The following is a 22,982-nucleotide window of genomic DNA, read 5'->3' on the forward strand; positions in this document are numbered from 1 at the left end:
TAAAAATCCCAGTTCCAAGATATTTTTAGTATGGTCTGCTGCATTTCTTCAGTGCTGCTTGTAGGAGGAGGGGGGGGACATAAAGTTCTTGAAGGAGAGCTGTTTTTACTGAACAAATAAGAGCTTCTAGAGGAGAGCTTTATAGAGGCAAAAATATATAAAAAAAAAAAAAATCCGGAAGGATGGGCCCATGGCCCTTTTCCAATGAGAAGAGCAAGTCAAAACAATGAACACCATTTGTTTTTGCTTTTCCCTGGCAAGCTTCCTTCAGCTGACTATTGCATGATCTGTTCAGGCTGAAGAGACAAGAAAAAAAGAAATTAAAAAAAAAAAAAAAAGAAGGAAAAAAAGTTGAGGCGGTAGCAATTGCTCCAGCTTCTCTCTCCTGCGGCGGCTGCAGCCCCATGTGTGGGTTTAATGCTGCAGCTGTCAGCAGGGTAACCCAAACCCCAGCTCCAGAGGAAAACAGACAGGGCTGGGGGGAATTGTTTGGGGGGGAAAAATTTAAAAAGCAAAAAACCAAAGCAAAATATATGTTGTGAAGCAACAACACTGGTCTTTATCCAGCTCCCTTTCCAGCCAAAAGCTCAGGGCTCCCCTGCTTTTCCAGCTGGGCTCCACTGGACCCCACAGCAAGAGTTCTGTGGTAAAAAGTCAGAAGTCTGGATGAGCTGCTGTGTGCTCCCAGCTGCCCTCCTGGAGCCACCTGACCTGGACACCTACTTGCACACATAAGGAATGGGTGTTTATATTAATTTCCTCACACTAAACTCCATTTTCCTTGGGTTTCTACCAGTTTCCAATCTGTTTAACACCACTGGCTCAGAGCAGGAACTCCCTGAGGCACTCCCTGCCCCGGGTCAACACCAGTATATTAAATCATCACAACTTCTGTGGCAGTCCCTACAGCTCCAGCTCCATGTTTTATAGCCATGCTTTGACTGATAAGGCTCTACTAATAAATCCATCAGGCAGCACCACTGCTGCTGGCAGGAAGAGCAAGCCCCAGGTTTGGTGGGGGGCTCAGGAAAGAAACAATCAACTTTACTCACAGCATCATATATGCACAACTGTTTTATTTCGGGGTTTATATAAAAAAAATTCCTAAAGACTGCAGAGTTTTTTATCCTAATTTCTTACACATATGGTTCCAAGACCCTGCTTTCAAACTAATTCCCCCCTAACAACTTGTGATGGAGTGGGTTCCCCTGATTTTTGACCTAGTCACCTTTTCTAACAGGATATGTCTAAAGCTGCAATATGGCACTTGGTTCACTTAGTTGGCAGGTTTAATACATCTGGAAAGCTGGGGTATGGAGATGCACACGGCTCAGAGTCCACCAACACAGGCAGGGACCCTGCCCTCATGTCTGTGCCTCCAGAATGAACCAGACCTTTCTCCTTACTGTGCAAATAACAGGCTTTGGCCATCGACCAGTCCCGTCGTAAGGGATTCTCACCCCTGAAGAGAATCCCATCTTCAAGTGGGGAAGCAGCCCAGCCATTCAACAATTGTCCATGGCAGTGCAGGCACTGAGACCCCTTCAGTCAACTGTACCATTGTAAGACTTGTTGAGCTTGTTGAATGTGAACTCTACGTTATGCGTGGAAATAGGCTTTCGGTAGAGAGGGTTGGATGCCTTTGGAGAAAGGAGACAAAAAGAACAAAGATGAGGAACAAAGTCTGTATCATGGTAAAAACACACCGATTAGTTTGGTGACAGCACTGTGTTTGGCTTTGAGTGAACTGAACATTCAGATCCAAAGCAGTGTTGTTTATGCAGCTGGTCCATCAGACTCACCTTCCATCCTGCCTGTAGGCAGAGGCACTGCCCTCCAGTGCTGAGCACCCCTACCCAAAGCCTCCCAGAAGGGCTCTTTACAGTCCTGACCAACGTGGCTGCCACCACAGTCTCCCCTATCTCCTTTAGCCTCCAGCTCTGCTTGGAAATAGTTGATGAAACCAAAGGCTGGCTATCGTTTTTCAAAGCATTTATAACTTGCCTAGGAGAAGGCAGTGCAAAATGCTAAACCCTGAAGACACTCCAGGGCATGGACACCTGCATCCCTCATGCCTGCCACCCTTTTCCATCACTGCAGAGCTGCCTGCTGCCAGGGCACCCCAAAGCCCCCCACAGAGCAGCAGCCCACCCCAGGCTCACCATCTCGTATCTGGCGCGGGAACGTTCACTCTGGAATCGGTCGAACTCGCGCCTGTCGTGGATGGTGACGAGCAGCTTCCAGAGAGCCAGCAGGATGATGCCAATCAGCACCACGCTGCCAATCACTGCCAGCACGATGGTCACAGCACTGGGGGCTGAGCTGCAGGCTGGCAATGAGGGAGAAAACATAATTAGCTCTTGTGAGTGTATCCCGGATCAGGATACTGGGATGTAATAACCTTGGACTGCAGCCACTGAGCAAGTGACCCCAGGCAGTGCTAGCAGCAGTGGCTGAATTAAAAAAGCAACAGTCCCCTCTGAAATCAAATGGATTTTTTTAAATTAAATAAATTCCTGGCTAGAGGCAGGTCAAAGGGTCGCCTCTCATGGATTTCACCAGAGCTGGGATGTCACTTAGTAGGGGTGCAGTCCCCTGCCAGCAGTGACGCAGGGTTTTAATGCCAGGTGACACACATGGAACACAGAGCATTAAGGTGCCTCTGGCAAAAACCAGCTCAGCTTCTCCCACACAGAGACAGGTGATCACTAAGGACTTTAAATAAGGGCATTAACCGCCAGCTAATCAACTGGTCTTTCAATTAAGTGTAAGCTGCAGGACAAATGAAATAGAACATGAGGAATCTCAGTCTCTCCCATATTGGCCCGTGCCTCAGAGGACCAGAACAGATCACAAGAAGCTACTGCTGGATGCTCATCAGCTTGTCCTGCAACACCATGAGGAGTCATTTTTGAGCAACTGCATTGCATGTGGTTAAAATAATGCTGGAAGCACAGCTCTCTGCACAGCCTGGGGAGGGGAGGAGGGACATCCAGCCCTTACACTGCCTGGATCAGAGATCTTGGGCAATGTGGAAATCCTTAGGTGTTGCAGGGCTTTCCCAACATCCTCACTTAACCAGAAGCCACACCAGGTGTCCCCTTCTGATGTTTTTGCTCCCAGGGGCTTTCTCTCCAAATCAAGCATGCTTTTTGCTGCTTAAATAGGCTCCATTTAATTCAGCCTCCTAAAGCTCTTCAGCTCATTGCTGACAATGCTGATGGCTCAGGTGCAAGGTTTACTCTCACAGTTCTTTTTTAGTAGGTTGGGAGCATTTGGAGCTGGCTTTCATCACTGTAAAACACTTCAGTTTAAATCACCCTGCTTTATCTGCTCACACATGCAGCCAGCCTTTCTGCAACCCACCAGGCTCCCCAGCAGCCCATCACCTCTCCTGAGGCAGCCAGTGCTACCAAAAAAGAAACCCAAGGGAGGGCCAACCTGGCTCCTTGAGGACAGTGAGGTTGGATTTCCCACTGGGAAGCTCCAGGTAGGTGAACTTCATGACACAGTTGTTCACTGGGTAGGCGCAGAGGATCGCGTTGGGGTCATCGGTTTCATCTGGAACCAGATGCAAGAATCACAGGATTTTGTGTAAGATTTATACATTAAAAAAAATCCTAAACACTGCAGAACTTTTGTCCCCTACTTTTTCAAAGAAATGCTTCCAACACCCTCTATTTTTAACATAATTCCCCCCTAACAATTGGCAGTGGTATGGGCTCCCTGATTCTGAGCTAGTCACCCTGTCTAATAGGCTATGTCTAAAGCAGAAATACAGCACTTGGTTGACTTAGTTGGCAGCTTTAATACTAGGAATTAGCACAGCTCTCCCCTGCAAGATAAGCAGAGCTTTCCAGGGATGCCTGGGAACAGAGGAATGGGGAGTAAGCCTGGAAAGCAGCACAGTTTGATCACAACTCAGACAAATTGTAACTGAGCAGTGTCCAGATTTGCTGCTTGAGAAAATGTGGCACTTGGCAAACATCACACAGCAAACAGACTCAACCCCACACACACAGATTCTTCCTTCATGCAAGTCTGCTTTGGCAACAAATGCCATTTTCTTCTTAATTTGCAAAATTTCTTGAAGAGTGGAAGGTGAAGGGAAAACAAGGGGCACTGACTCAGACAGGGCTGGCAGCCCCAGCAGCCCATGGCCAGCTCATGCTCCAGCTCTGGAAACGGCTGAGAAGTTTGTTTTCAAAGAGTGAGATAGAAAAGGAAAATAGGAAGGGGAGGAGGGAGGGAGGGGGAAGGGAGGAGCTGGTTTCAAGGATGATGTGGGAGTTGCAAAAAATGAGAGGGCTTCATTCCCAGGGCCATCCAGACACTGTGTGTTTGTGTCTGACCCTCCAAAGCACCAGGTCACTGTAAGGTGCTGCCTGAAGAAGGCTGCTTCACAGAAGCAACTTAAGATTGAGCAAAGCCATCACCTGAGGTTTGTAGATCTAGCTTAAGGGGTGATTTCAGCAGAGCCACAGCTCATTGGATGCCCCCATTGCAGGGACAGTGACAGGAGGGAGATGGGGAAGCATCTCTGGGTGTGACAGGAGCACAGCTCTGCAAGCCTGCAAAGGCTCAGACTTTCATGGGAGAGGAATTTGGGGACCCAGTGCTTTTGGCTGGCAAAGACATGCATGACCTTGTCTGAGGCACCTGGAAAGAGCTTTCCACAGCTCTTGTATCCATGCCTGTCTGTCTTGCTGAAAAATGACTGCATTAATGACCTCAGCTATGCCAGTCCTTTAGCTCTCTCCTGTCTGTTTGTTTTTCCTTTCAATTCCTTTGACCTGCATCCAGTTAAAAGATTAATACCCTCCATTTCAACAGCTGAGCTGAGATGCAGCTGCCCCTCTGGTGAGTCCTGACACATTCCTGCTGTGGACAAACCTCAGCTGTTCCCACCCTGGGACTGGAAAACCTGCTCTATCTACACAGTGGCAGCAAAGCATGGGCCAGAAAAGTGCTGACTGTTTCAAGGCAAAGTACTAAATTAGATCAATATAGATAATACTTCCACATTTCTTGACTATTGCCCTTTTGAGTTGAGCAGCAAATCTTAGTTCCTGTAGGTCTAACTGCTTTCACTCCCATCCTTCCACCATTATTTTGGTAAAAGGTACAGTGATTAGTCTCAATAGTAAGGAGTTCTGTTGATCTTCACTGGGTTTCAGAGATCACAAATCAACAGAGAGAGGTGTGAGGGCTCCACTGAGTTGTCAGTGCTGCTCCAGGTTCAGCTTGGAGCAGGACCTGTCATGCTGCTCTCACACTGAAAGCTCCTCTCTGGAACTGTCAGGAATGTGAAGAGAATCCTGCAGAACTGAAGGAGATCCTACAGAGTCCAAATCAAATCATACAACCCTCCTGTGAGCATTCTGGCTCGTGAGTTCAATGACAGAGACCTCTGCTCTACAAAGCTTTGAAACCCTGACTGCTCTGCCTGCCAGAATCAAAAGGCAGCTGGGATATTCAAGGCTGTGTTCATTGCAATTTGGTATTTAGAAGGTCCCATCCTCCTCTGCCAGGACAATACAGACCTATGTATTCTGTGACAAATATCAGCATTCTGCCTTTCAGCAGGGACTTGTAATATGTGCTAAACTATACAAAAGCACTTGAAAACCAGGATTTGGCCACGTCTGCCTGTGAAGAAGTCCACAGTCCACAAGAACTTTCTTTAGGAATATTTTGCTTTACTTCTTTCTCTAGCAGCCCTGATCTCCAAGCCACAATGTGCCTTGAGCTCCCAAGATCTCAGCACTATGTGCAATCAACAGAAGCATAAGTGTAATTCCCAAAAATACCTTAAAGCAGAAATCTGGCTGTTTTTTCTCTGAAAGCCATGCAGGGGGCTGATAAACTACAGCCCAGTCTCACCTTCCAGGGAGCAGGCAGAACAAAAGCTGACTTTGGCATAGTACCCTAACCAAGCAGGAGGGATGAGCTTTGATTCCCAATATTTGCTGGTCAGACAGGCAGAAAGGAGCTTTGCATGTTTTAAACCTCCAAACCTCTTGCAGGATGCTGGTGCAGGTGCACTCCCTGCTAAACTGCATAGTGAATGGAGAGAATGAGAACAAGTGTCCCAAAAGGAAGGGTAGGAAACTCCACTGCTCATAATTTAAAAGCTAAATACTGGATGTGAGAGGAGTCAATGGGAAAAACATCCCCTGCAGACAGCTTAGGAGGAAGTGAGTGAAAGGCTGAGCAAGTTGCAGGACTCCCACCTCTGTAAACTATGGAAGAGGAGGAAATGCCAGATGCAGACAGTAACTTATCCCTGCTTGATCTACACCCCCCCTCCAAGAGATATTGCTAAGGCCATGGTCAGAATTATGATTAAATCTGTCACAAGTTTGGGTCCCCTCTACTCCCCTAAATAGTAACCAGGGACTCCCAGAAGACATCTTGAAAAGAGCAGGGAGAAAGTCATCTGCTGAGGGATGCACATGTGGGGTGACCTCTAGACACAAAGGGCAGGAGATTGCCTGGGGCACTTGTAGCAGTTCCACCAAAGCAGAACTCATTTTCAAAGCAGCTTTGTTTTCCCTTGCAAGCTCACTTCTTCCAGGATGAAACCTCAGAAGATTAGAAAATTACTTTTTTTGGGTGATACTTTGTCCTTTTGCACTCTCTCACGACTCATCTCATCTGTCTCATGTGACCTCATCCCACTCTTTGCTCCCTGCACTGGCAGTAGTGGTTAGATATGGTAAGATGTTATTTAAAATCAAAGATATTTTTTTACTTCAGTATGGATTATAGCCTGAAGAGGGCATCACACATACCACACATACACATATACATACTACCTACACATATACATTTCTAAATACCAGGTGTTCCCTGAAGCTTTCTTTACAGACATGTCTTAATCTGGTTAACAGGAGTTCAATGCCACAGTCACCAGCTCCCACCACCTGCAGTCCTGCTGCTGCCAACTTACCAAGAACATCCACAGTGGTGATAATCTCATCCTTGCAGTGCTTTTGGCAGGTTTGGTTATCAGCCAATCTTCCTGAGTTAAACAGCTTGCATTCAATACAATCCCTGCAGGAACACATGGAGAGGGGAAGATTAAGCACAGGTCAGAAACTGCATGAACATAGGAATTCAGCTCTGGGGACTCTCTGGGTGCTGGTCTGGAGGCTGCACATCTACACCACAAAGAAGGAGAAGCTCCAGGGTCAAGCATTTCCATTGCAAGAATGGATTTATTCTAGGATTCAATGAAGGTGCAAAGCAGCTGGCAGGTTTGGAGTCTGTTTGCCCTTTGGATGTCAGGAGCTGCACATCAGCTACTGCAAAATCCATCCTGCCTGAGATCAAGGCAGGCTGTCCTGCTGCTCTGTGCTAGTCTGAGGCTGATGCCTGAGACACCTTCATCACTGTGAGGCAGGGGCAGTAGTTCTGATTCCAGTCCTCCCCTCCTCTGCAGCTCACAGCTCTCTGCAGCTCAGAGTGCAGCAAAACTATGGGTGCAGCCTCTCCTGCAGAGTGAGACAGCACCAGAAATGAACAGGGACATGAATCTCCATGAGCACTAGGACAACAAGGCTTGTTGCTGCTCTACCTGGGATACTGTCAGGTTGCTTAGCAAGGGCTCCTAGCAGCAGTAGGCTTGCCTGGGAGTGACCACACATTTACCAAAACTGCAGTAATTCCTTAGCTAAAAAGTCTCCCAGGAACCAAAGAGCTGCCCTTCCCACCAGCAAGAAATCCCTCTTGAGCTGCCTGTGAGTACCTTTTAATGCTGCAGACACCCGGGCAGGTGGGGCACTTCTCACAGGTCTCTCCAAAGGCCCCCGGCTCGGTGCAGTGGCAGCTCCCGCAGACGCAGGCGCCGCGGCCGCTGCACAGCTGCCCGTCGCTGGACACGCAGCTCTCCGTCTCCGTGGAGCAGTTGCAGTTGTCCCCGATGTAGCCGGCGTGGCACTTGCACTCCCCGCAGTGGCACTCCCCGTGACCTGAAGGGGACAGCAGGGCAGAGGTGTCAGCAGAATTCGGGGCCACAGGTGGGTGTTGAGGTTGGGAGCAGCTCAGCGGGAAGAGCTGCCACAGAGACTTGGCTTGGCAGGGCAGCAAACACCTGATGGGAAACACTTAAATATCAAATTAGCACAAAATACTACTAATAGCTCTTCCAGCTTTACTCTATAGTTGCTCAAGACAAATGAGCACCTCCCCCTTCCCACTTTTGTATGAAATAATCTCTTCTTTCTCTGTCTACATCAAGAGATAATAAGATGAGAATGGAGTAGTGCTTCCTTGCTGGTTTTGAGCCCAGAGTTTAACAACAAAAAGCCTAGAAGGTCGCCCACCTCATAAAGTATTTCCTTCCCTTTCTCCTTAACAATTTTACTTAAGAAGTTCTCTTAAAACCTTGAAAAAAAGTATATCAACAAGCATTATTTCCTGTGTCCAAACAAAACCTGTGTCCCAGCCAGAGCCAGGAAGGTTGTTGAGACCAGCTGAGTCCCCCCAGGGAGTAGCTCAGAGCAGCTCACAGCAGAAATGGATGAAGAAACCTATCTAGTAAGGGCCCTCCTCCACTGAAGCTCCCTTGGAGCTACAGGGTTTAGTGAAGGGCTGAGAAAACCAGCAGGTTCCAAGGCTGCCAGTGACAGTAAGTGGAGTGGCTGGTTTCAGAGAGGCATCCATCTGCTGGAAACTGCTCAAATTTTTCCATGGCCAGTCCCTAGGAGAAGGGATGCCTTTGCAGGCATAGTTTATAGAGCTGAAGGGTTTGTATACAAGGCTCATCAGCAACCTAATTACAGCTCAGCTTTTCCACTGGAAAGAGCCTCGAGCACCCCAGACATGATGAATTATATACACGCTCCTTTCATCGACACAAACCCGCGGATCTCCCTGCCTCTCCCCCCGTGCCAACATTACCAGAGGCTGTGGATTGCCAAGCTACATCCCTTGCCAAAAGTCACAGGAGCACCTTCTGTTTTACTAGGCATCTCATATATCCCAGCACATCACAAGCTGTCCTTCTACAGCCTCCTCTGCACTCACACCGTTTGCTTTGGATCCAGTCTGCATATTCAAACATTACTTGACAAAGGAGATTATGTTTACAAGATCTCTAGAGGTGACCTCCTTCTGTGCCTACATCTGATGGAGATCAAAATCCCTTGCTCTGCTCACCTTCACAATGACAGACTTGGCCTCTCCCCAGACAGAAAGCTCTGGGTTCAAGCCCATGGGCTCAGCTACATCCACAGCTGCTGCTCTTTGGGGGGCAGCTGCAGAGTGGGCACTCACCACTCTGCAGGACCACCACTTCAGAAACAAACCAAATGGGGTATCTGGCTTTTTTTCACAATTAATTCAGGTGATTTGGCTCTCACAGCAGGTTTGGTGCCTCAATGGCAATGCATGTGTCCAAATTAGCTATAAACTATGGTTTTCTTAAATGGTACTGTTTCAAGGAATCCAAAGCAGCTGGCAATTAGTAAATGTGCTCAGGCTGTGAGGGCTTAGAGAACAAGTTGATGGTATTCATATCAGTTTTCCTAGGACACCACAGAATGCAGCTCAAGATGTGGCTCCAGAGGAAATCTGTCTCTGGACCATAAAATGGTTCCATTTTTAAAGGCATCAGAGCTAGGTCATAGGAAACTAGAAAGATTGCACATCCCTTCCAGCCTTTGGCAGGCTGGAGGTGGAGCCTGAAATTACTGTCCTGGGGAAGGGGAATGGCCATTTGCAAATCATGCATCCTATTAAACACTGTGATTGGAAAACTTAAGAAACAGCATCTTAAAGGATGTGGTTTTGTTTATTGACGGGAATGAAGAAAAAGCCATTCTGTCTGAGGGTGACTAATTGTGGGGTGTGAGCTTAAAATGTCAAAACACGTTGACATGTGTTTCCTGCCTTGGCCACACTGGCTTAGTGTGCAAGAAGTCACTGGCTGAAGCTCATCATGGTCAGTGTGCCAAGAGCAGGAATTTCCATCTTGACCTTCAATGGCAAAGATGTCAATCTTCACTGCTTCCATCAGCTTGAAAGAGTGGCCAGTCCTGCAAACACCATGAGCTACACTTCTGGTGCCATCCATCTCCCACACAGCCTGGAGACTGGAGAAACTCGGTGAATGAGAAATATTTGGTTTTCATACAGGCACAGTAAGAGTTGTATCACTTCTCAACATCCACCTCCATCCTCTCCCTGTGCTTGGGACACAAACTGAGAGGAGTCCCAAGGCAAAGTTGCAGTGAGGTTTCTGGTGACCCAGAGCTGTGGTTTGCAGTGTTAGCCAGCACTCACATTTTGCAGCACAGTGTGCTCCCGTTCCCAGCCCCAGCTCTCCCACGGTCACACACAGTGCTGATGTGGCTGAGCAGACTCTGTGCCATCGTGCCTGCAGGAAACCTTCCACCACTGTGCCCATGATGAACCCAGTTTCACTTCCCAGTTTCATTTCCATGGAAATGTGTCCTCAAGGAGGGTGTGTTTCAAGTCACCTCTGCACCAGCAGCAGTCTCGTGGTGCAGGATATCATCCTGAACTTTAACCCTCTTGAACCCTTTGAGTTTGTACATTCTCTGTTAAAGCTGGTTTATGAAGCCAAAATACATTAATTATGTTCTCCAAACATAATAAAAGATGTTTTCTTCTGTTCCCATCTTTGAAATGAGACAAGCTAAGAAGTTTAAAAGATCCAGATCTAACTAGGAAATGAAATGCTTTCTCTGAATTCGATAACATACTTTCCAGCCAGCCCCTGACCTTCAGGGGGGGCTAACACAAAACACATGTCAGGAGGCTGCAAAAACCTGCTGGGAGGGTGTGCAGAGAAAAGCAATGCTTTTGTGGGGGGAGAGCAGTGCCCAGACTGAGCTTGACTAGTCTGGGATCCATCAGGGCAGGAGCTATGGGGTGCACTGCTGCTTAGAGACACTTTCTTCCCAAGGAGGCCACCAGATGGGCAGAGACTCTCAGCCCTGCTGGTGCTTCCATCTCTCTCCTTATCCCAAAACACATCCCAATCCCACTGCTGTGCCCCAGCTGGGCTGCACATCTCACTGTCACTCAGACAGCTTTTGCCAGGACATCCAACCATCCTCATTTCAGCCCAGCTGTCCCCCAGGATGGCCACAGGCCAAATCCTGCCTGCCCTCAGCCTGGCACTGCACAAACCCAGCCTGGCACCCCCACACCACTGCTGTTCTCCTTGTTCCCAAGCAGGGTCATTCCCAAATGGGATAGCAGCTTCTGAGGGAAGCTTGCAGCCTCTGACCCTGATGTCATCCCTTCCTGAGAGCAGGCTGTGACCTGCTGGGCAGGACAGCCCTCTGCCCTCCGTGATAACTGTGTGTCTTTCAGGAGCTCCACAAGGGCTGAAACTCAGTGCACCAAAAACTCTCAATTGGGTCTGTCACTCTGTCACACTAGGTGATTTTCCTAAAGTCTCCTACTTCTGGGTACAAGAATATCGTGCAAAAAATACCAGTTTTCTGTTGAAATAAAAAGCATGGTCCTAGCTTTTATGGAGAGGTAGAAAAGGTTTGAAAACAAGCTTCCTCTAACACTCCTTTTTTCCCCATCTTCTAGAACATTAACCTGATATACAAGAAAATATGTGCCTAATATACAAGAAAAAGAAGTCATGATGTTAAAGCCAGTTTAGTGGTTTCTGAGCACTCAGGAGGAGAAAGATGATACTGTATTTTGTTCTCATTAAATCAAGCCACTTATTTTTGTGCCTCTGTGCTCACAGACTTTGGGTCAGGATCTCCAAAAGGCCATGCTTTTGTCATTTTTGGTTATTTGAACAACTAGTCTGAAATAGGAAAAAAAACCACACAGGAAAAACAACAAAGAGAAATAAGGGAGGAAGAAGGGCACCAGAAAAGGCTTGGAACTCATAGAAGCTTTTAGTTTGGGAAAGGGCTAGGGTAAGACACAGTGCCTGCTGAGGCAAACAAATCATCAGCTTCCCTAGTAATTTCTTTCCATGGCTCAAAGCAGCCAGTGCTGCACATCAAGAGGCCAGGCCAGGCAGGCTGCCCATGGCACCGCCCAGGCTCATGGCACTGCCAGATGGTCAGCACCCACAGCGACCTGGGGACAGCTCCAGGATTCTTAAACAGCAGGGATGGGTTTAGGATCCACCCCCTGGGTCATGCCAGTCCAGCAGGGAAAACAAGGGAGGCAGTTTGGCAGCAGCATCCCCAACCCCTGGAGCCCATGGAGCATAACAACCTCCTCGTGCTGAGGAGGTGGCTGCATAAACACAGACAAATGTCAAGGGGCCAAGGTTTCTGTGTAACCTGAAATTCATCCACCTGCCTCCACTCACACCAGGAGAGAGCTTGCCCACACTCATTTATCCACAATGCAATACTGAACCAGCAAAACAAACACTAAGAAGTTAGTAAGAAGTAAATAGTGCTTTTCTGAATGTTATTTACACCAAACACCATGGATCTGTGCATCCTCCCATTGCAGTGGATATTTATATCCTGAAGATTTCAGTCCCAGCACTGGGCTCATCAATCATCAAAAATAGCATTGGAAATGCAGACTAATGAAACCAAAGGTGAAGGAATAAATGCAGGCTTGAGCTGCTAATTCAGCCATGGGTACCACAAGTCCCATCACCAGCTGGACACTTCTGCCAGCATCCCCCACAGTGCAGCACTGCTATTACAAAAATCCCCCTCAGAGCTCCAGCTTCTCACTCACTTGGGAATTTCTGGGTTCAGTGAGAATTGGGCAAGGAAGACATGGTTTTGGAAACTGCTGTTTCATGAAGGCAGCTGAAAGCTATCCGGGGCAGGAGGATTTCCTGTGGCAGCCCTGGCCAGCCTTTCCTCATTTTCCCTCTCTCTGCTAAAGAAGTGGAGCTGTAATGCAACCATGAGATGCAGCTGATGATCCATCAAAAACCAAAATGGGCAGCGAGAAGTCATTGAAGTAATTTCCTGAAAGAGATCTAAAGCTGCATTTCTTAAAATAAAGCCTTCCTTTTTTTTTTTTTTTTTTTTTTTTTTTTTGTTGTTTTTTTTGTTTTTTTTTTTTTCCAAGTAAGCTCAGCACTCCACAAATACTTGACTTCTACTTACATTAGGTCCTCAGCCAAGCCTGCCACATGTGCTCTTTTGGATGGAGAACCAGAGCTGGGAATTGGAGCTCTCAGGTCCTGCTGCCAACTCTGTTTCTGATGCAGGGAGAGCTATGGGGCAAGGGCTGGTGGCAGATCCTCACAGAGGCACAGACCTTCATCCCAAGTGGGGGCAGGTAGGATGGATGTGCTGGTTTCCTGTGAGCCATGGGCCCAAATACCATCCCACCCTCTGGGCATGAGCTCATCCTTGGCTTTGTCACCCTTCCTCTGCAAAATGCAGTGCCCTAGGAGCCTTGTCCAGTGCTGTGTTTGGATGCAAACACATCATTTAGTGCAAGTTCACCAAAGGTCCATGGTTTTGAAACAGATTTCTCTCTTAACAAAATACCTGGAAAAAGGCAGAATATCACTCAAAATAAGACAAAGAAAAGAAAAAGAAGAAAGAATGAACACACAGCCTGTGCTGCATTTCCCTTTCAGGTCAATTACTTAAGCTAATTCTTTAAATGAAACTGAGCAAAATTCACAGGTTGTCAGTGCATGTCAAGAAATGCACAGACCTAGAATTCCACTCACCTGCTGTCTGAGGCTTTCATCTGCCCTTAAGCTCCAAACCCCATTTCCAAATGTGCATTTCTGTCAATAACTATCACTAAAGAGAACAAATTCAGACACCAGACTCACTGAGATGCTGGCCAGCAGATCATTTAAAGTAAGTTTGTTCTAAGACCATCTAAGCTTTGTTTTCTGAGTTAATCTTGGCAGAGGTGGTTTTTTTGAGTTTTCTATAGGGCTCTTGGCCCTGGGAGGGGGCAGCTGCACAGGACAGGGGTTTGGGTATGTGCATGAATCTTCAGATGACACCTCTGGTTGCAACCCACGTTGTGCCACTTTAAGAGCAGAGCCTCAAGGACAGAGTTCTGGCTCCCATAAAGATGTCAAAGACATCACTCCTGTATTCTTTAATTCTGCCCGGGTATTTAATGCCTCATTAGCATGCATTAACACTTGCTAAAGGTCTGCTCAGGGGCAAGGAGAAACTGCAGTGAAAAGAGGCAGGAACAGCAGCGCTCTGTGCGGGTCGGCCCTCAAGGAGCTGCTGCCAGATTTGGGGAGAGCTGCAGGGCTTGGACAGCAATAAGAGCCTGGACAGGGAGAAAGGAGGGGTAACAAAGAGCAGCTTTGCCCTTTCGTGCCAGGAATAGAGACGCTGGGAGAGCAGTACTTGATACACTGGGGAGAGAAATCTCCAACCTAGCTGCTGTTCCAGTGAAAAGCCAACACAAACCCCTGGTGTGAGCAAGGTGGGGCAGGCAGGGTATGCTTGCTGCCAGGAGCACCAAGAACAAAAGGAATACACACAGCACTGAGCACAAACCAAAATGGAATCATCATTTGTGTTCCTGTGAGAAATCCATGCAAAGATCATTAAGTATCTCAAGCTGGAAGGAACCCATAAGGACCAGAGAGTTCAACTCCACAATAATCAAAAATATTTAACAGGCAACAATGTAATGCTTATGCCTGGTGGTGTAGTAACAAATACAGCACTTAATTGCTGTGAAAGAAAGCTAGAGGAGCATATCCATGGAGCACAGAGCATTCTAGCTAAGAACCATCCAACCAACCTGCACTGACCTGCAGCCACCTCTGACCTGAAGCACAGCACAGGGGTTGTTAGCAGTGCAATTAGAGGGGGCACCAGGCATTTCTATATTGCAGCTACAAGCACTGGCCATGCTTTCACAGGTCACAGCCAGCAGACAAGGGTCACCCCATGCTGTTTGTCCCAGCCCAGAGGCCATTTGAACTCTGGCATCTTTGAACAGACATGGAGCAGGATGGGGAGGCACACGCTCTGGAGGACAGTGGCACATGACTCAGTATTGAACTGAAAAGAGAAGAGAAACCAGGTTAAAGAGGAAAAAATAAATTGGGAGAGGAAGAAGAAGAACAGAGAGATTGGGGAAGCATGGAAAGGATGCCCTGGGAGGAAGCGGTTTCAGGAGCCGCCCAAGGACTGGAGCTGTGAGTAAACACATGCACTGAGTCAGCCCCATGCTCCTCCAAAAGGCCACTGAGGATCTGATCTGTGTGCCAGACTTCATGGAGATAAAATCTGGAATGCAAACACCTCCCACATGGCTCTCAGCCCACCTCTGCATTGGTACTACAAGCCACAGCTCATGGAGATGAGCACACCAGAATATCATGGGACACTGCTGGATTTGGTTCTGGCCAATGCTCAGGAACCCTTTGCCTATAAGGAAAAATCACACACTTTTACAGAGAAATGCTACTGCCAGCCAGCCTCTCACACAACTCCAGGGTGGAACCTCTCTACAGCCTTTCAAATCATCTGGGAGCTCAGGGCTGGGTGTCCCTGCCCACAGAGGAGCCTTCCCTGCACGGCAGGTGCCACCCTGGCACAGCAAGCACAGAGCACCACAGGCTGCCCACAGCATTAGATAAAAGTGTCCCAGACATGTCCCTGTAGTTTCTGCTCCTCTTCACACTGTATGAAGAGCAGACTTTCTCAATGACACTCCACACTAAAGGCTGAGAGGTTTCAAGTGCTGCTCTCAGAGCTCACTGCAGTCTGGCAAAGCATGGCCAGACCCAAGGCACCACGGGAAGCAGCCCAGGATGACCCCAGGGCTCAGACACCAGCTCTAGTTGCCAGAACAAGGCATGAAAGCCAACATCCCACATGTGTCAGCAGCAGCAGGCGCCTCCACAGCTCCTTCCTCACCTGTAGAAATGTTTTCTAAATCACTGCTTGAGCAATCACTTTCTGCTGCTCCAAAATGTTGCAATAGCAGGGCAGCCCCACACTCTGCAGGAGGGCAAGCAGGAATGCAGGAATACCAACAGTTCAACAGGTGACCTCAGAAAATATCTAGTTTATAGAAACACACATTAACCAAAAAACAAAAAAGAAAAGAAAGGCGTTTTTCATGCAGACACTGGACACACAGCCAAACAGCATCTGCAGGGAGCTTGTAAGCAGAGCAAGAGTGGCATCAGTCCCAGCAGGATGAAGTTGGATTCAGCTGACTGCTCTTCCCCACCAGTCCTCATCCTGCTTGCTCCAGCTGACCTGGTCCTTACATTTTTTTAGGCTGACCCACTGGATGGGAATAAATGGAGTTGACCTAAACAAAATTTTCCATTTCTTTACAGCAATCCACGTGATGAGAGTCAGTAGAACAGCTTTGCAGTTCAACCCCAGAAAAGGAAGAGGACAGCAGAGGTGCCCCATTTGATTTGTTTCTTATTAAATGTTTGTAGTCTATCTTTACTGGAACCACACTATTTCACAGGTGGAGGAGGGATGTAAGCTGGAGAGGGGATGCCCCTCCATAGTGACACCAGGTACAGTGCTCTGGCCTCAGTTCCTCACAGCTATGGGACACAGCAAGTCAGAGGTTTATTTTTCCTTCTTTATCTATTTATTCTCTGGCACACAGAGAGTTCAGGACAGGACCTTTGGCTGAGCAGCTCCTGCAGATGATAAAAGCAAAGGCCAAATGGGAATACACCAAGGAGAAAGATCTTTAGGAAGCTCAAAGTTAAGCATGCAGTCTGACTTTTGGCCACACTGTAAAAGAGAGGTGCTACAGCAGTGCCATCTTGTTGCCTGTTGTGGGCATAAGGTCCCCTGGGCTCTGCAGGTTGCACTGTAGGCACAAGGCCTCAAGGTGCCTGAGACCAGGTTTGTGACTGCCAAGGAGCCATGGGCACCCTGTGCTCACACAGTGTGACAACATGCACACACTGCTGTCTTCTAGCCCAGACTCAGCTTGTCTTCAGCTCCCTGCCCCCTACCCTACTCTCTGGAAAAAGAGAAAATGCCCTTTTGGGGAAAGGGGCATTTGCAGTGCTACAACACCCTAATGACACGGGGGTTTGTTTCAGAGGACTTGGTTCTGCTCACCCAAACCACCCTCCCATGCCCTGCACACCAGCAGCACCCGCAGCCACTGACCCCTGAGCCCCCAGCCTGCTGCTGATGACTGGGACTACTCACAAAGCAAGGGGCACTGTGAGGCTACAGCACAGTGACCCCACTGACACTGCATCCTCTGTCACCAAAATAAGCCCCAAGCATGCTGGTAGATGTGTGCTCCCCATTCTCCTCCCACTTGGGAAGCAGAGAGGGATTGACCCCAGGGGCAGCTGCCCCAGAGACAGAGCTGCATCTCCCTGCAGCTGCCTGCTCACAGCTGCACTAGCACTTAGTAACAGCCAAAACATTATTTTTAACTTCCATATTTATATGGTCCTTCTGTCTCTCACCTTCAGGTTCTCTTTTACTAGGCAGTGCTCAGAAAAACCTACAGAAAACAACACTTGACGTGACTTAAAAGGAAACATTGCAGATGTGGTTTAGGCTCTGTTCCCTCTCTTCTTTCTGCCACAGGCCACCCTCTTCCTTCTGGCATGGGTACATTTGTTAATAATACAGCCAAAGCACAGTAGGCACAAAAGAAGCTCTCCTTCCTCCCCAAACCACACTCAAACATCACCTGCACCTCATCACCTGTACCCATTTCTTTCTTAACAGCAGCTTCTGGTAAAAAATTAGGCATTAGGATTTAAGAGAATTAAGACTAAAAATAAAAAGCTGTTGTGTTTCTGAAAGATGTGGATCATCTTCATTCTCACATCTGAGCTTTCACATGCACACCAGCATCCTCCATCCAAGGGGCAGTTGTTATTACCACTCAGGACAGCAGTTTTATTCACCACTGGGTAAGTGAATAGTAACTAATAAAGTACATGTGGTAAAAAGTCTATTTGCAGATGATGGGCACAGTGATTTTTATAGTAACAGATATATCCAAATCTCCAGGGTGGAGATACAGCAGGGGAATCAAATCCAAGTGCTGCTCTCAAAGCATGAAGCTGCAATGCAGGACCAGAAACTGGGGCACTGGCACTGATCCATCATCCCACTGGATGTTAAATGTACAGCAAAAACAAACTGCAAAAGCATGAGTGAGGTTGCTAATTTGAGGCTGTGTTAAAACAAAGCAAAAAAGCCTTATCTCCCTGGGCCTTAGTACAGGCCAAAACCTCCCTGAGCTTCCCCATTTACTAAAACCAAGAGAGGAAGCATTCAGAAGTAAATACTGTGGGCTTGAACAAACTCAGCAGTTTTTGAAGTGGTTTCTGCAGGGCAGCTGGAGTCACATCACACGTCACCTTGGCGATTCTCTGCAAAATAAACCCCGAATTTTCAATGAGTTGTCTCTTCCCAGATCCCATCTCAGAAGTGATGGCACTTGCATGTACTTGTAGATTTGGCACCTGATGCTTTATTGGTGACCTGAGGTTTCTATGTCACTGGAAGCCCTGTGTTGGTCAGGCAGGCCAGAGCAGCTCCTGTGCTCCATGGCATCACCATCATGCTGTGTTTCAGCCAGCCAGGACCTTCAGTCACCTTAACCAGTTCAGATCCTCACAGCTGCTTACAGGCTAGAGAAACATTGAAGAGCTTCATTTGCAGATGCAAAACTGTTTATAAATCTGATTTACTGCCCAATTCTAAAAAAAAAAAAAAAAAAAAAAAAAAAAAAAAAAAAAAAAAAAAAAAAAAAAAAAAAAGAACAAGAAAAACCACAAAGGACCTGATCTCCCAAAGCTGGACCACTATCAGTACTGCCCTGCTGCTCAGGCAGTATGGATTTTTGGGATGAGATCTTTTGTGTTTTAGGGGGAGGAATAGCTGCACTACGAGTGCTCTTCTGCAATTAGTGATGTACAACCAGAGTCCTGGACTGAAGAGCACACAAATGACACTCACACAGGGAGCTGGGGAACAGTGCTTGTGGGTAAGGGGAAATTTCTTTAGAGATCCATATGATGCCATATTACACTGTGTCCCCCCCATCCAAGAAAAAGTAGGTCTGGAGCAACTGAAGCTAATGAAGCTTGGCCTCCAACAAGCCAGTCTTTCTTCATTAGTGGCAAATGTGTGATGCCCTTACTGGGGCCTCTCCTCCCTCCTGCCACCTAGTTTTATGGGACCTTCAGGAATGCAATTAGGGCAGAGATGTTTCCTCCTTTGTCAAACTGCCTGGCAGGCAGCCAAGGAGTTCAAAAGCCTGTGGGTTGTGCAGCCAGCTGCCCCTTCCCCAGCCCAGCTGCAGGCAGAAGGGCTTTCAGCCCCTCTCCCACAGCCACCCACATTTCAGAGTAGAGGGGACAGAGTGATGCAAAAAGGCAACCTCTCCACCCAAAGAAAAACTGGGAGTAAAGCATTTGAGGGTTTGGAAAGCCTCTGCCTATTTTATCAGAGCACAGTGCTGCAAACAACCCAGCTGCGTTTCTTCTGGAAGAACAGAACACTCATGCAACCCATCCCCTATGGCCCCTCCAAAAGCTGGATCAATGGTTTGAAACAGCTACTCTGGAGCTGTTAACAGGATTTGGGGAGCAGCAGGACAAATGCCACTTATTAGTGACTAAGTGACATCGACTAGGAGTTGGATGCAACTTGAATTAACATTTACTCCACATTATAAATTACTCCCTTTTCCCACCTGCCTCACAGATGCAGGAGGCACTTTAAACCTCCCACTAATAGGAATTAAATTATTGCTGCTTCTTTAGATTCTCTCTCACCCAAAATATGTTTCACCATGGCATGATATGGACTACAAAAGGAATGGAGCCATGGGCAGCACTGTCTGCAGGCAGCTCTCCTCTCAAATGCTGACAAAATGAGGCTCCAATATTTATAAATGGACCCATGAATTAAAGTGGTTTTTTCTAGCCAAAGGACCAAATGCCAAGAGACAAGTTCATTTCAGAGTATTTCAACCTCACAGTGGCTTTTGCTGGGAATGCAGGATGCCTGAGCAGAACATGCCACCCATCCCTGTGCAATTGCAGTGACTCAGTGGGAACAGCTTTACTGCAGTTCATAAAAGGAAGAAATGCCCACACTGGTTGGCAGGGGTTTCATGGAGCTCTGAGCTGAGGCATGCCACAAACCAGAGGCACGTAGGTGAAAAGGAGTTTGCCTGAGTGGATTTTTACTTCTCAGCTCAGAAAACTGTGCTCTCCTCCTGGTGCTCCCCAAAACCTCAGCTCAGGTTGGACTGGCTGTTTTCTCACCAGCTCTATCTGGGATGGGCACTCCAAGGTTCAGGGTATCATCCTGTTCAGCAGCTGGGGCAGGTGTAAATGCATTTATGGGGGACACCACAGCCTGTATGCTAAACCTGAGGTTGGGTTTCATTGTCCAAAGCATAGTCAGCCATCAGAAATGCACTGAGAGGCAGTGACTGTCTCCTATGCAACCAGAGGACTCAAATAGAATAAATAACCCCCTTGACAGCAGTGATGAGTTTCCTTCATGGGTCCAAGCCAAGAAACTCCCAAGCAAGGACAGAGACAACAATCTGCAGCAAAATGACACCCCCCTGCATTGCATTTTTGGTTTGTGCATTAGCTAAAACCTGTTGGTCTCCCCCTGCACTCTCCCCAGAGAGTGATGGGCACAGGGATGACAGAGCCTTTCAGGGACAGACTCTGTGCCCAGGAAAAGACAGAGTGAGTGCAGGCTGTCATTTCACCCCCTAGCAGGAACAAAAACAGCAACCAGCCAGCACAGCAACTGCCCCGGGAATCAACCTGCTCCCAAGGCATCACCCACACTCTTCTGGCTGCCAAGTCTACTACATGTGCTGGTGGGCAGATATTCAGTGCTGAGCTAAAAACCTGGTGTTTTCCAAGAAGGCCCCATTTGTAGAGGGGAGAGAGGGTGGTCTGCTGGAAGCCCCCAACAATGTCTGTGAAGCAGAGGGCTGGTTTTTAGGGGCAGCTTTGGGCATAGCCCTACCATGCAAGCTTGGTGGGCTGGTCAATCCCAAGCCTCTTGGCCTGACAAAACCACCTCAAAATTTTATATCACTGGCACAGCACTTGCCACAGTTCAGATTTAGCATCATAACTGCTGGAATTTCTGGAAAAAAGAAAAAGCCAACAAACCACCCCACACAGCCATGCCAGACTCTATCCCATCCCTCAAGCAAAGAGCTTGCTTGGCCTCAGCCTACCCTTTGTTTTCTTTCATAGCTATAAAAAAGACTTTTAAATTACTTCAAAAAACTTCAGTAAATGCCAAACCAGCTATGGTGTGCTTCCCAGCACCAGACATCTCCCACAGGGATAGAAGCAAGCAGGTGCACAGAAGATACATAACTTGCTTTCCTGTGTAGCAGCAGAGCTCTGGCCCTCCTGCTGAAAAAGGAAATTTGAGCAGAGGTGTGTCCCTCTCTTGCAGCAATTGCTACACCAGTAACTTACAACCTCTCTTTATAGCATTGCTCCCCTGCTTGCTTTCAAATGTACTCCTTTTGGGTGGGATGATGCCATCAAAGAAATGTGGTCTTCTGGAGACCTCCCAGGCAGTAGTTCCCCTAATTACTTCTCAGTTGAGTTTAATTTTTTTCCTCCATCGACTTTCAAACACTTTTTTGATGCTCACCCATCTTTCCACTCATGCATGAGCAGGGAGAGCCCCACAGACCCCCAGTCTGGGCAGTCACTGTCAGGGTGGAACTGGCCTTTCCCACTGCTCTGCAGCAGGGATCTCCAGGGCAATTCCAAACCCAGAGTACTGCCTGCCTCATCTTTAGTGACAAAATCACTAATCAGGCTACAGGAAAATTAATACAAACATCTTCTATCCACCTAACAACACAATTGCATCAAACAGCCAGAAACTTGCAACCTAAGCTTACTGCCCAACTCTGAAATATGCAGGGCAAGATAAACAGCAGCAGAAAAAATGCTACCACTTCCCTGGAGAAAACATAAAAAGTAACTATTTTTTCTAAGCTTACACTTGTTTGAAATTTTTGTCCAAGGTTTTCAGCTACAGAAATATTTTTCTTACTTGAAAGCAGGCAAAATTTAAAGAACAACCCTTTGCCCTGATCCAACTGAAGGAATTATGTATGAGGGCTAATCCAAGCAATTATGTTCAAGGTAAATTATTTGACCTTGGACTGGCGAGGTTTTAAAACCATTTTAGCAAACACAGCTAAATAACTCTTCTACATTTGTTTAAGCAAGGCTGACTGGCTACAGCTTTCCCAGTGAATGACTTGTTTTCCCAGTGGGAGAAAACTCCATACATAAAACAGCTTTAGGAATCTCTAATACAACTTTTCTCTAATAAGTAACAGACTGAAACACAATCTTTCCTTTCACCTGTGATGCACCAGGGGATTACACCAAATACCTCATCTTTAAAAGAAGATTGCTTCTGCCTAGGCAGGGGAGGATGGCACACGTAGGAAAAATCCAACCTATGAAAACACCAAAAATGCCTCAGAGGATTTAAGCCACTGAATTCAAGCCAGGGTTTATTCTTTCCTAGTGAAATGCAGGAGATGTGCATAGTTACATCAAAATAACAACACCAAAGCCAAGATTCTGCTCATCTCTGTGGGACCCAGGCAGCAGACAAGCCTGCAGGGAAAGAGCCTTTGATTCCAATGCTGGAGTCAAACCAGCCCCTCTAGAAATCTCAGCCCTCATTCTAGAGAAGCTGCAGACTGTATAGAGGAAGCTTACCAGATTAAATACCAGGAAGGTGGTCTCTTTAACATTCAGTGGAAACTGGATATTATCCAAAAGTGATGTAACAGATTCAAAGGAGAAGAAGGAAAGAAAAGGCTGAAAAGCCTCATCTCCCCTGCTCCTCCTCTAACAAACTGGGTGCATAACCATAATCATGAACCATACAAACCTTGAACAGACTCCAACACCTTTATAAACTTTCTATAAACCATTGTCACCAAGCCTAGCACAATAGCTATCCTAATCCATGCCATTCTACTGTAAAAACTTGTGTTAGGGACAAAACTGGAGC

General features: G+C 47.3%; 1 protein-coding gene across 1 annotated transcript in view; it reads right to left on the minus strand.

Moving 5' to 3' along the window:
• Positions 1-1,059: 1,059 nt before the first annotated feature.
• The window catches only part of ITGB5 (integrin subunit beta 5), a 55,596-nt gene continuing 33,673 nt past the window's right edge, over positions 1,060-22,982 (minus strand). The window contains exons 11-15 of the mRNA XM_079310825.1: positions 7,751-7,973; positions 6,953-7,056; positions 3,442-3,561; positions 2,163-2,329; positions 1,060-1,640 (exon numbers count right to left, since the gene is read on the minus strand). Of these exons, the coding sequence (XP_079166951.1) occupies positions 1,545-1,640; positions 2,163-2,329; positions 3,442-3,561; positions 6,953-7,056; positions 7,751-7,973 (710 nt within the window). The 3' untranslated portion in view covers positions 1,060-1,544. The remainder of the gene's footprint in view (positions 1,641-2,162; positions 2,330-3,441; positions 3,562-6,952; positions 7,057-7,750; positions 7,974-22,982) is intronic.

The sequence above is a fragment of the Erithacus rubecula genome (genome assembly GCF_903797595.1).
Source record: "Erithacus rubecula genome assembly, chromosome: 8".
Taxonomy (NCBI): Eukaryota; Metazoa; Chordata; class Aves; order Passeriformes; family Muscicapidae; genus Erithacus; species Erithacus rubecula.